Raw genomic sequence first — 13,191 nt, forward strand, 5'->3', positions numbered from 1 at the left:
ACTGCTCTGCAAAGACCTGCCCAGTCTAGGGTTAGGTTACTCCACCTTCAGCCTGGTCCCTGTAGTACTTCTTATGTCGATTAAAATATGTCAAAGGGAAACTGAAAATCAGTCTAATGAAGACTCATTCATAACCACTGGTGTCTCACAATTACACAGATCAGTGTTTCAAAACTGATCATCATCTTTAGGACTGTTCTTTATGATGATCTCTTTGCCTGAATGCACACTTCTTGGCAGCATAACTGCATGCTCGTGTCAGCTGAGGCAAAATACGAGGGTGGTATCAGGAAAGAGATTACAAACCATGAGGATAGCTGATCACATCTTTGAAGTTCATTTCCATACATTCCCAAACATTCATTCCTGTGATTTTTAATAACCAACAGCAGAAGAAATGGTAGGACACACTTTGCTACTGCAGTGTTCGCTTCCTCTGCATTTTTTATATTAAAAAAAAAGATGCAGGACAGCCCTTTACTAAGTATTATCTTATGCGAAAGATATACAGTTCTTCACAGGAGCCATGGTATATAGAGTTTCTACTGGGACTCTTGAGATTACTTGCTTTTCTTCAATCCAGTATGCGTCAGGCAAAAGGACTGCACACAATGTTTAGTTTGAAACTGCATTTCCCAGTAAACCTTTGACTCTTCATGTGCTCCACGAAGTCTGGTGCCTCCACCTCAGAGGATGTGATGCAGTAGCTCTTGCTCCTACAAGAATAATAGTAGATGACTTCTGAATTGAAGCCACACCTGAGAAGCAGACCCTCAAGCTCTTCACAGCTATGTTAGATGAAGAACAACATATTGTATTATGTGGGAATGCAGGCAAGCAGTAAGAGAGTATGTACTTAAAAGGAGCTGATGTTCACTTTGAACTGGGAAAAGGTGTGCCCCCCAAATGCACTGTGTGATATGATTTCCCACAGTGGGAGCAGTGAGGGCAGAAGGAAGATCCAACTACCTGAGAGTAGGTAAAGTCTACCTACGTTAGTACTGAGAGCAGAGCAGTCAGAAAACTCATTCATTCACTTGGCCTTTTCCTTATATAAGCTCTGGTTCTATTTATGAAGTCTCCTGAATTTTGATTTGTCTCCTCTTCATCTATTGTTATGCTTTTTCATTGCACTTCTAGAAGCACCCCTTGCATTCAATAGTCATAGTTTTTCCTAAACTTTGACTGCAAGTCCTACTTGCTTTTGATTCAAATTCTTCTGCTTTTATTGTCTCCTCTGATACCTGTCTCCTCTGTTCTTTAGATGGGTTCACACTTTCACTTCTTCCAGTCTTCATAAATTTTGGTTTCCTGCCTGTCAATGAAGGCTCCAGTGGAACAGAGGCCAGCAGATCTCTGTGCTCACTTCCATTGGCTGTGTCTCTCTTGCCTTTCTCTTCTTTTCATCTCTGATCTTCCCAAACTCCTGATACTCATCTTCACTGCAGTCATTTGCTGCATCCTCTACTTGCTGTAAATCTTCAGTAAGCTGCTGTTTGAGTTTTTTTCTCATTCCCATCTCCGTGCCTTCTGTTTCTTCAGCTGGGTCTCCTTCATTGTCTTCTCCTTCTTTGACACAGCCTTGGTCCAATACTTACTTCTCCTACTTTGTTTCTTCAAGTCTTTTCTGAACTTCTGCCAGGGCAGCAGCCAACACGAAAATCCTCTCCATTTCTAGGACAGTGAAAGCCAAAGGAGAATGAGAGCCAACTGTATTCTGCTGGTAGTGCTGCTGCATGTCTGCGGGGACTACTCTGTATTTCACGCTAGATATAATTAGCTGACAGCAGCCAGAGAAGCTGTTGTAAAGCCTTTTCATGATTTACTGGCTCCAAACCACTGTAAAGCACATGGTGTCTCAAAACCACAATAAAAGCACACTACACCTCCCCAAACCATAAAGGCTTGCAGCAAAAAAAACCTTTATTTTCTGCGACTCAGTGGAAGTGATGCTGGGTAGAGACAATGCACCTTCCTGCAGAAAAAGGATGCAGCGCTGCTGAGGTTTGCTTGCATGTCCTTTAATAGCATCTGGCAAAACTGAAGCACAAGTTACACACCCAAGAAAATGCAAATAGAAGAATAAGATGAGGACTCAGGCAGAATACAATTGCAATACAGACCTCTGACTGCAGTGCTACACCAAGGTCAGGCTTGTCTCAACCATTTGACATAAAACCTGAACCGCTAAACTGTCAGACGTTCAAGTATGACCTCATCAGAGAGCCACAATCAATAACTCTCTTTATTGACCCCTTTAGGGTGAAAAGGGAGAGTTGGGTGTGATGGGATTGCCAGGTACAAGAGGACCAATGGGCTCCAAGGTTTGTTAACCTACCGCTGCATTTTCAGACATTGGTTTCTAACACTCTGCTGACAGCTGCTTCCCTCGTGACTTTGCTGGAAAGCATTTATCAAGATATCTATTTTCTAATACAGCTAAAAAGATATGTTCTCCTTCAAGCAAGGTTATGTTGTCTGATTGGGCTTGGCTGTGTTTTTGACTTTTCGTTAAAATGCTTTGGTATAAATTATTGTAACGCAAAAACTTATTGTAAAAGCAAAATTCATATATAATTGTATCCCATAGAAAACTGGAGCTTTTAAGTATATCTGCAGCATTAAATCATGTCTGCAACGTTTTCCACCCACCTCATAAGACTGTGGAGAAAATTTTGCTCCTTTTCTAAAACGATGCCTATGTATCGACAGTTGGATAGTAAGCACAATTTGGTCTGGATGTTCAGTGTCTGCACATCATTGCCTGCAGCATGGCCTATGCCTTTACAAATTTAAGCCACAGTATTTTAAGGTATTTGGAAAAAAAAAAAAAAAGTAATCAGTTTTTTCAAATAAAGGACTGGAAAGAAGAGCTGAACATTATTGTTTATTGCATATTTAAGAGAAGCTCGGTTTTATAGTAATCTTCACATTTGAAGATTACTTCAGTATAATTTAAGAATGTTCCACAGGGGGAGGAAAACAAACAAAACAACAAATAAAAAAAACAGAAAACAAAGATTATTGCTAAAATTATTTTAGATTATTAATTGTGGCATCTAAGGCTTTATTCACTTTCAGTTACATTTAATTTCCCTTCTTTCAATTTTAAAGCAATATCAAACCTGCTGGCTTTTTACCTGGCTTTTCACGTTGGCTTTTGGACTGAGTTGTCTTGACTTTAATTAATGTTTCAGAGTTCTGTTTCAGTGCAATTTTAGAAGCTATAAAAATTCATTTGCATTTGCAAATTGATGCAATTAATTATTTTTGCTTCATTATTTTTCTTCACTTCAAAGTTTGAAAGTCCGGCTTCTTGGGTGATCTTGAAAGCAAGAAGCATTAAACTATCTATCATTCCCTTTAGGGTTTTCCTGGAACTAGAGGAGAAAAGGTCAGTGTGAAAATAGAATAATGTATAATTTAACAACTGCAAACAGTTATGTAAAAAAAAAGTAACTGTAGAAATGAGATTGAACTTTGCTGAAGTCTAAAGGTCCCTCTAGGAAACAAAAACAAGCCTCGAGAAGGAGCACAGTCTTGTGGCTTGGGCTGGGATGCTGAAGAAGTGAGTTTTACACCCTGTCTTCTCGTGAACAAGTTACTGCAGTGCACCTCACTACAATTTCCCCATCTGTAGAATGGGTATAACAATCCTTAATTGTTGGTCTGGTTTATTTAGGCTATATACACTTCGGCACAGAGACAGTTTTTACTGTAAGACCTCACAGTGGGACCTGAACTTGGATGAAGCCAGCTAGGGGAAAAAATCAAGTTTGGAAGTATTATGTCCAGGAAAGCACGTATTTAAAGTAATTATCTGGGGAGAATGAGTCCCTTTTCCTACAAACCTTACTTCTAATTCTGTTACAATGTCAATGAAAGTAATAAGGAAACGTTTTAGGGTATCTACCATATACCTTACTCGGAAGATATGAATGTATTCTGCGTGACTCCAAATAGCGCGTAATGTAGGAGAAATACTTTCTGTTTCCTGATGAAATGGTAGTAATTAAGCTGTTGTCACCCTGTTATCTCTCTCCAGGGATCCAGAGGTGACAGGGGTGACAAAGGAGTCAAAGGAGACCAGGTAGTTTTCTTTTCCCAATGGCTGTGAGCTTTAGCTGCACGTGCACACCAGGACTAACATCCTTCTGATAGTGAAAAACAGCAGCGGTGTGGAGGAAGGGAGCCTGGAGGCATCTCTCTGGGAGGGCAAGAGTGGCGAGGGAAGGCGGTGGTCCTGCCTGACGGGAGGGCAGTGGGGCAGCCTTCGTGTCCATCTGCCCCCAGCCCCGGCAGTGTTGGTGAGCCAGAGGGGGGTTTTCCTGGAAGGAACCTCGGTCCCTCCTGGCCTGTGCAGTCCAGAACCAGGACAGCTTGCCAAGATGCTTTTAGCTGGTCACAGGATAATGCTGGGATGGGGGGAAGTGAGATTTGTGGCTGGGGGGTCCTTTTAACTAAGAAAAGAAAAGTAAACTGCTTTTGATGTAAACGGAGACATGCCATTCCCAAACGTGGGCTTAGACAAAAGCACAACCAGGATGTTTTTGCTGGAGGAGCAGAAGCAGGCAGCAGAGGACCAGACAGAGGAGTAGTGTTACTGTACAAAGGACTTTACCGTAAAATTTTGCTTATAATTCTCCAACTACTGCATCACCCACAGTGCTGAACTGCAGTGCAAGATTCTTTAACTGGTATCAATACACAGGACTTGGTTTTCTTCCTTCCAAGAAAGGTGCTGCTTTGTCAAAGGTCACTCCACATTTTTTGATGATTTTTCTCCTTTTACTTTGTAGGGAGAAATAGGCTTCCCTGGAATGCTGGGACAAAAAGTAAGTGAACATGGTGTCTTGGGGAGTTAAGTGCTGACATATGGTGAATGAGTGGCTTCGGGGACATCCTCAAAAGGATAAGACATTGAAAGTCTTGCTTGACTCAATGACCAACACTTCTTGGACTTCATCAAATTATTTAGGCTTTTTGTCATAGGAGAAAACTCTGAGGTTTAACTGTTTGTTGTTTCTCTGTTTTTCCCCAGAACATTGGTTTAGTTATAATCTTCCTCCTATCCTCAACATATTCAAACTCTTAATTACAGATTTATAACTGCCCTAGTTGTTTGGGGTTTATTCGCTTGAAGCTAATAAATATTTCCTTCTTGATACTCTGAATCAAAATAGCATTACTATAAATAGTAGGGATAACCCTGACCAGTTTTTATGTCATTGTTATTCTGTACTTAAAAAACAATCAAAATTCAGACATTGACTTAAGGATAGAAAGCCTAAAGGAGGATAATCTTATCAATCTTATCACATCTTATCTCTGAAGTTAGGATAAAGAAATAATGGTTGCTTTTAAGGAGGCTAGAAGATGAGTAATTTCACTGCCCTTTCCCTGAGTGATTTTATTACACATGCATCTTAGCAGCAAAGCAAGATGTTGCCAAGGAGTCAGAGAGTTTTGCTAGCCTTGACCTATTCAAGTCCCTGAGCGTGTTTCTGATCCCTCCATTTGGCCTTCTCTTTAGGAAAGGATTTTTCAGGGAAAGGTGGATAAATTGTAAGAGGTATTTTTTACTTTATGCTTGTTTTAAAATATTCAATTATAATTTTGGATTTCTGAAAAAGAAACGGTGCTGGCATTATCTAGAGGAACTGTGTGAATGAAAGCACTGTCCATCTGCTGCCTTGTGTAAGGGCAGGTATAACCATGTACTGACATCTTTCTTCCTTCCCCCTCTGCACTCACCAAGGGAGAGATGGGCCCGAAGGGACAATCCGGAGTACCAGGACACAGAGGACCTATAGGAAGACCCGGAAAACGAGGCAAACAAGTAGGACCAAAATGTTTCTTCTTCCCCGCGATTCACGGCATCTGCGTGGTCATGGTGTACGATGGTGTGGTCTGTGCTCTCGTGGTACCACGCGCTTCATCACATGGGGAGCAGGCAGAAGCCCTGGGACACCTCACACAGGCTACACAGGAGCTAAAGCCTCAGCTGTAGGGCTGCAGCCTTATCTGTAGCACTCAGTCCCCTGACCGTGCAGTATGGGGAAAGTTCTGTTTTTCCTAGATTGGTAACAAACTCGTTGAATAGACCTTGAACCCCTCCTTTGAATCCTAAGCAACACATTGCTATGGTCCCAGCCCCACCTGATGGCTAGCGTGCTGGTGTGAGGTCCAGGTCTCAGGCAGCTTAGGAGGTAATGCTGTGGTGCCCTACACTTTGTAGATGCCAACCTTGAAGCTGACTTAGGGAGCAGGGCTGCTTGATTTCCAGGCACGGCGAATGGGGTATATCTAAAACTCAACACATTTCAGCCTGCCCAGGTGCCATCCTCTTCCCCTCGAGAAAATAGATTACTGGGATGAGTGAAGGAAGGTTTGTAGGAAAACACTGGCTTTCTGGGGCTCTGGATGAGGGAGGGATTGCTGTGCATGCTACAAAAACTAGTTCCCCGTAACCTCAGCTCTGGGCAGACAGGCAGTGTCAGCATCTTGCAAGGGAGGTCTCATTGCCTGTCCGTGAATTTTCTCCCCGGCTCACCAGTGCAAAGAGCTACACTGCTGCTAGAAAAACACTGCTTGTGTGCCCTGGCAGTGGCTGCCGGTACACTGAGAATGGTGTGCTGTAACGGATTAAACTGGTGCGTGGTCTGTGGCAATGAAAACTGCTGGTCTACACATCCAAACCTCAGTCCTGTATTACACTATAATACACTCCTGGTCTCTAGCCCAAGGACCAAGTGTGCATCTCGTGCCCGTTCAGGCTCTGCCCTTGCTGCTGGGCCCACCTGGACGATGCTTTCTGTCAGCACCATCCAATTGGCTTCAGTCAGGCTTTGCCCAGGCCCAGGTGTTGGTCAACATGGATCAGCTTGCAGAGCTGCAGGGCCTTGGAAATGTCCTACACACCGTGCAAAGAACCAAAGCACTAAAACACCCTCTCTGTTTCTTGTGTTTCCCCTGCTAACTCTAAACCAAGACTGATTTGCTAGGCTGGATATTTATATGGCGGCTCTCGCCATAGTACTGCGTGCCAGGGACAGATTCTTCTGCTCTGAGAAAGACTGGGAAGACACCTAGTGACCTTAAGGGATGGTAATGTAGTATGGAAGCTGTTCAGGAATGCAGTGGTTGACAAATGGTCTGTCCTTACAGCCCAAAATAATTATGTTGGCGAAACTATTTTTTTCAGACTTTCAGATGAATTGTAAAGATCAGGAATTGTGCGCGAATTTGATTCTGACTCCTCCACTCTAGCGTCTTCCAAGGGGGTAGCAATATTGGTATAGCTACCTGTATAAATTACCAAATGGGCCTCTAGGAGTGCACCTTTCTTTTTGTATTTATTTTAAGCAATGATATCGGGGCTACAAAGGAGACCAGCTCCTGGTGCTCTGAATTGCCACCTGTAGAGCCTGTTCCCTTCTGCTGACTAACAGGGAAGGGAATTTATTCTTGGTACGCTGTACGTCTGCTGAAACGCAGGAGTTTGTAGATGCTGTGGTTAATGGGCTTAGCTGAACATATTTTATTTGCAACCTGGTTATGCCCAGCACTGCAAACATAGGTGCATGCCTGCTTCACCGTTTTTCTGATGCCACCAGCTAATGTCTGAAGTGAAAGAATAAGCATTGTAGGGAAAAATTAAAAGCTGGATGTTAGGAAAGGAATAATAGGTCTCCAGTGAGGAAGGTATGTGCAATGTAAGTCTGCCAGACGACCCACAAGAAATAGGTTTTTTGTCCTTGATTTGTCAGGTTTTAAAAGCTGATGTGTGCTTTTTGCTATTATTTCTTTAAAAACTCTGCTCATCTGCCCTGCCAAAGGAATACACACAGAATGTCTTTCTGTAGCATAAGGCAAAGAGAAGACGCAGTGCCTGCAGATCAGCTTCAACACAGTGCACTGCTTACTTCACCTTAGACATTTTGTTATATTACACAGTGTCTCAGTCTAAATCTGGTGACATAAAGCGTGTCATAATTTCAGGCAACAATCAGTTTGACTAAAAGAACTATAGTCTGGCCCTAAATTAGGATATCCCGGGCCAAGGCTCAGTACACAAACACCTTTCTGGTGCCCTGAAAGCAATTTCAGCATAAATCTTCTACGTGAACACTGGGTTCCCCTCTCTGTAATTGGTGAATGAGTTATTTCCTTTCTACTTTTCTAATCCTTTGAAAAAACTTAAGAGTGGCATTTTAAGGCTGTGTGGGTCTGGCTGCTGCCCGTAAGCGCTGCGGTTGCCTGGCTGTTTGCTCAGCGGAGAGGATCGTTTCCATCGACATGGAGCCGTTTCCTGCCCCCTGATCCAGCTGACATCCCTAGATAAAAGCAGCTAAATTAGGAAGGTGTCACTTCCACTTCCATTTTGAGATACGTCTTGATTATCTCACCGACTTCAGCTCTCCGCTGCCTCTGGGGCAGGCTCTCCCTAAGAGGTGGCCAGGAGGCCAGTCAGGGCCTCACTGCCCCCTAACTGGGATATAACACCCAGAGCTTTGTAACCTGGGATTTCACCCTAAGGAGCAAGTTTAGGGTTTCAGTCTTGCTGAGGAGGAATGACTTAGGGTTTTACGTAATGTTGCTTGGAAAGAAAGGAGGGGAAAATAAATATTGTCCATGTGGAAAGCTTCTCTGAATGCCATGGGTGCATGTGAAAAGAAACAAGGAAAAAAAAAATCAAAAAAAAAAAAATCTCCCCCGTTGTTATTTAATCAATCTGTGCTAAACAAGAGAGCATTAAGCAGTCATTCCTCCAAAGCAGGAGGCACAGAAGGCAGCTCGTTTTCAGGCAGCACACGTCGGACTGGCACTGGCTTGCCTCCGCCAGATCACTGCTGTGTGGGGGAAAGAGCTTTCCCACAGACTTCTCTGGGGCTCCAAAATCCTGGTCTGCTAGTTCCATGTTGGATAGTGTAAGAAGTAATTAGGAGTCAGCATCGCTGACATTCACATAAATCCTGGAATATTTTGATGGCACAGAGTTTACCTAATAGGATTAAACAAAGCAAATATTCAATTAGTTCTTTATGGACCGTGGCAAAATCAACCTTCCTCTGTTGTAACAGTGCAAGTGACATTGAGGCATATCCATGGGATACAACATATTATATAACAACAAACAATTTTAACATATATTACTACATATGCTAAGTTACTCTGAAATTAAACGTGCAACCACTCATCACACGCCCATGAATGCATATTGACAAGAAATTACACCAACTTCAAGGAATTAATCTCCTTTGTCATTAAAAGAAAGCTTACATATACACAGCATTTTTGTTATGCTAACTAATGTATGCTGTTACATAAAAATCAAATCAGTTATTTAAACTTTAAGCTATGTAATACACTTCTGAAATACAAAGCTGAGAAATCCCAAGCCTTGGAGAGTGTATGAGCAGGAAGATAAACATGGTTATTTTTAATAAGTGTTGCCGTATTAAATTCAGGAGCAAAAATAGGAAGGTGCTAAACAGTTCTGCAGTGAAACTTCCAAATGCCTAAGGACGTGGTTGCACAAACAAGCTCCTATGAGGCAAATCAGGGCTGATTTTACAGAATATTGGCTACTGTATGGTAACTGCGTAAGCTTATCTCCCACAGGTAATTTTACAGCATTTTGACTGAGTGGCAGGGTGTCGGAGGGACACCATTTGTCAGCATCATGTTGCCATGCGCTAGCTTGCACTTTGTAAAGCCAAGCCCTTGCTTGCCTTGTGATGATTTTTTAACGTAGCTATACCCATGGTGAAAGTGAATACAGGAAAGAGATACAGGAGTCCAGGCACCTAAAGTGCTTCTGAAAACAGCGTGGACCTCAAAGTCATTAGTGTGCTTCTGAAAGGCTGTGCCCTAAGGCTGGGAAATGTCACTGTGGAAGCTTTTGCCACGCCCTTAGTGAATTTTCTCTTTTTTCCCCCAGTGTGTATTAGTGCAATAACTAAGGATTTCCAGGGTCAGCTGCTTCAGCTCCACCAGCCCTTTCTTCCTGAGCCGTGCTGACTCTTAGAGTGCTACCAGAGGCAGAAAGGCATCCTTAAAGAAGGCTACCAAGAGACTGAAGGCAGAGCAGGGTGATCCCTGGCTCCACACAGAACAGATCTCTGGGACCATTCACATTTAGGAACAGAAGTCTGCCTGGACATGTTCTTCTGTCATCACTAGAAGAGGACAGCAGCTCTTCCCTGGGGTCATGACTAGCTCATGCTGCGTGCTTCTGTTGGCAAATGTCTTGGCTTTCTTGAAATGGAAACCACTGCTGGCTGGAAGAGCTTGTGTGTTATTAATAGTTCAGCAAATAAATGGATGTCTCTTCAATCCTAGGGACTAAAGGGAGACGTTGGACCTGCAGGTATCATGGGTCCACCTGGAAGGCCTGGTCCTTCTGGCCAGCCAGGCCCCCCTGGACCTTCAGGATCAGGTAAGCGGGAGATCAGGGGATCTCCTACACAGTGTCCCTGCTGCCCAGCCCCTCCTGACTCATCACATACGGCCACACAGACCCCTTTACAAAAAGCGCTGCAGGGCTTCATTTGCTTCCCCACTGACAGCAAGGAGAGGATTCCTTCCAAAGGCAGGCCACACCATCCTTGTCCAGTGTAAGAACTCTATACCTTACTTGAAAACCTACATGATGGCTTCTGGTGTTTCAAATAAAACCAGAAACATGGCCTATGCAATTCCTGTGGGGCTTCGGTAGATGGGTATGATGAAAAGCCATCTGGCAGCCTTGGAGGGACTAGTTAATCTCCATCATCAAAGGTTTGCTGCTTCTCCAGATACCCTGGCTTACAGTGAAAGATTGCGTTTCCTAATCAGCCAGGACATCCTCACCCTCTGCAGCTCTGTAAAGGAAAAACAGATGAGGCTCAAGTCACAACGGCATTAAGGGAAGAAGGGAAGAGAAGGAAAGGGATAGGAGTCAGAGGGAAAAAGGGGCGGTGGAGAAAAATTCTCTCTTTAATTAAGTGCTGGAGATCTCTGCTTGCTGCAATTGTGCATGTTGCAGAAATCACAAGAAAAATTCTGTAACTGATAGATAATTGTACAGCTTCAAAGCTATGCATGTGCATGAACTCTGGGCAGCTTGTGAGACCAAGCATAGACATGAAGGACAATACACAAGCCATGATGTTTGGTGACAGTGAACCTTCAAGCAGGGTTTTCTCAACCCAGATATGCGCTAAAGTATCTGAAAAGAAAAGCATAAACAGGGTTTTCTCAACAAGGATATATACTAAAGTATCTGAAAAAAGCAAAATCGATTGGAAGTTGCTGTTGCTTGAAATGGACAACAACTGCTTGTGCTGCTGCCCATCTGTTCAATGCCCTCTTCCATTTTGCGTTCCCTTTTCTTCTCTTGCTTACATTAGTGGGCAGGAGGTCTCTTCTTGTGGTGGTGTGGAAATGGTACATCTGTGAAGCTGGGGGCTGCTTCAGAATCTTCACGTCTCACGCCTTCCATTATGAAACATCTTTGCCTTGAGTAAATTAGCTGGAAGTTTTCAGAGGGCAGAATTTTCACCATGTCAATGGGAAGGCAGCCAGAATCTTGAGATTACTTTTTAAAGGCTTTATTTCATCCACAGAAAGTTTATGTGTCGGGCTTGTTAATCTTTTCCCTCTAGAATATCAATTCTGAATCCTGAAAGACCTTTCTGTAATGATATCACTCCTTGCAGTATGAACATGTTGGCTCACAGTCTACTTCTGCGGAGTAGCACATCCTTGCCAAAGTTTGAAAGTCAAAAAGCAGTATTTTTTTTTTTATTATTTTTATTTGTAGCACTCCTGTATTTCTAGTTGGGTTTTCCTGTACAGAGACCTCTGAAACAGCATTGTACAAGTGGTTTTACAAGTGCACAAGTCCAATGTGTTGTGGATGTATACAGACTGACTCTACTAAACTTGGTGCACAGGTGCTGTAGAGTGATCTGTGTGTTCATCATGTCCTAAATTTCTGTAGCTTCAAACAGGTTGACAATTGTTCTAAGCAAACAGTCTCTCTCTTTCTCTGTAAAGTTGATAGAATAATTTACAAAGTGATCTGAAATAATATGACTGTGGTACAAACTCAGCTCTTCCTCCTGAAGTGCTGAATTGGTGGTTCTGGTAATCCCTTACCTTAGTTCCCGGTGGATTTGGTGGGACATATGCATATCTGAAAACTTAGATAAATGCATATATCCACCTGACCTGTACTTTTTCCACTAAGGCTACATTTGGGTGTTGTGTATTAACTTCATAACGAGGCAACCTGGTATTTTGCTTCCCAGGGCAACTCGCAATAGGACCAAAAGGGGAAAGAGGACTGCCAGGGCCTCCAGGGAGGTGTCTCTGCAGATCCCCGCAACACGTGAATAACCCGCTGTATGAGGAACATGCGTTTGGATACAATTTTCCCAAAGTCCCTGCGGTAAGAGGATGTGAGCAGTTTGCCTGGTTTAGGCTGGAATAGAGTTAGTTTTCTTCCTAGTAGCTGGTACAATGCTGTGGTTTGCATTTGGTGTGAGAATAATATTGATAACACGCTGATGCTTTAGCTAGTGCTAAGTCGTGCTTACTCTGAAGTCAAGGACTTTTCGGTTTTGCATGCTCTGCCAGTGAGCAGGTGCACAAGAAGCTGGGAGGGAGCAGAGCCAGGACAGCTGACCTGAACTGGCCAAAGGGATATTCCATACCACAGAATGTCATGCTCTGTATATAAACAGGGTGGGGGGGGTTGGCCAGAGCCTGCCAATTGATGCCTCGGGATGGGCTGGACATCGGTCACGAGCAATTGTATTGTGCATTACTCGGTTGTTTTTTTTCCTTTGGGGTTTTATTCCTCTCTCCTCCTCTCTCCTTTTCATTACAATTCTTGTTATTGCTATTATTATTATTTTCATTACTAAATCGTTCTTATCTCAACCCCCAAGTTTTACTTTTTGCCTGATGCTCCTCCCCCTCCCACTGGGGGCCGGGGGTGGTGAGTGAGTGGCTGCGTGGTGCTTAGTTGCACTTAGGGTTAAACCACAACAGCAGTTCTTAAGTACTTTTACAGTTAGAGGTGTTGTACTTACAAGTATTTTGGATTTAACAGGGAGGATGTCTGTATGCAGACAGTGTGTCATTTCTAGTACCCAAAACCTCTAGGTTCAGTCGGTGCAAAAGAATTTGGTCTCATAACTA

General features: G+C 43.2%; 1 protein-coding gene across 6 annotated transcripts in view; it reads left to right on the forward strand.

The window, feature by feature from the left end:
* The window catches only part of COLQ (collagen like tail subunit of asymmetric acetylcholinesterase), a 43,148-nt gene that overhangs the window by 20,328 nt on the left and 9,629 nt on the right, over nt 1-13,191 (forward strand). For 3 of the 6 annotated variants that reach the window (XM_037386666.1, XM_037386667.1, XM_037386670.1), the window contains exons 7-13: nt 2,262-2,324; nt 3,368-3,394; nt 4,046-4,090; nt 4,800-4,835; nt 5,759-5,839; nt 10,345-10,441; nt 12,297-12,436. In XM_037386666.1, coding sequence (XP_037242563.1) covers nt 2,262-2,324; nt 3,368-3,394; nt 4,046-4,090; nt 4,800-4,835; nt 5,759-5,839; nt 10,345-10,441; nt 12,297-12,436 — 489 coding nt within the window. The remainder of the gene's footprint in view (nt 1-2,261; nt 2,325-3,367; nt 3,395-4,045; nt 4,091-4,799; nt 4,836-5,758; nt 5,840-10,344; nt 10,442-12,296; nt 12,437-13,191) is intronic. The other 3 variants (XM_037386668.1, XM_037386669.1, XM_037386672.1) reach the window with 3 other exon arrangements.

The sequence above is a fragment of the Falco rusticolus genome, chromosome 4, assembly GCF_015220075.1.
Source record: "Falco rusticolus isolate bFalRus1 chromosome 4, bFalRus1.pri, whole genome shotgun sequence".
NCBI classification, from domain to species: Eukaryota; Metazoa; Chordata; class Aves; order Falconiformes; family Falconidae; genus Falco; species Falco rusticolus.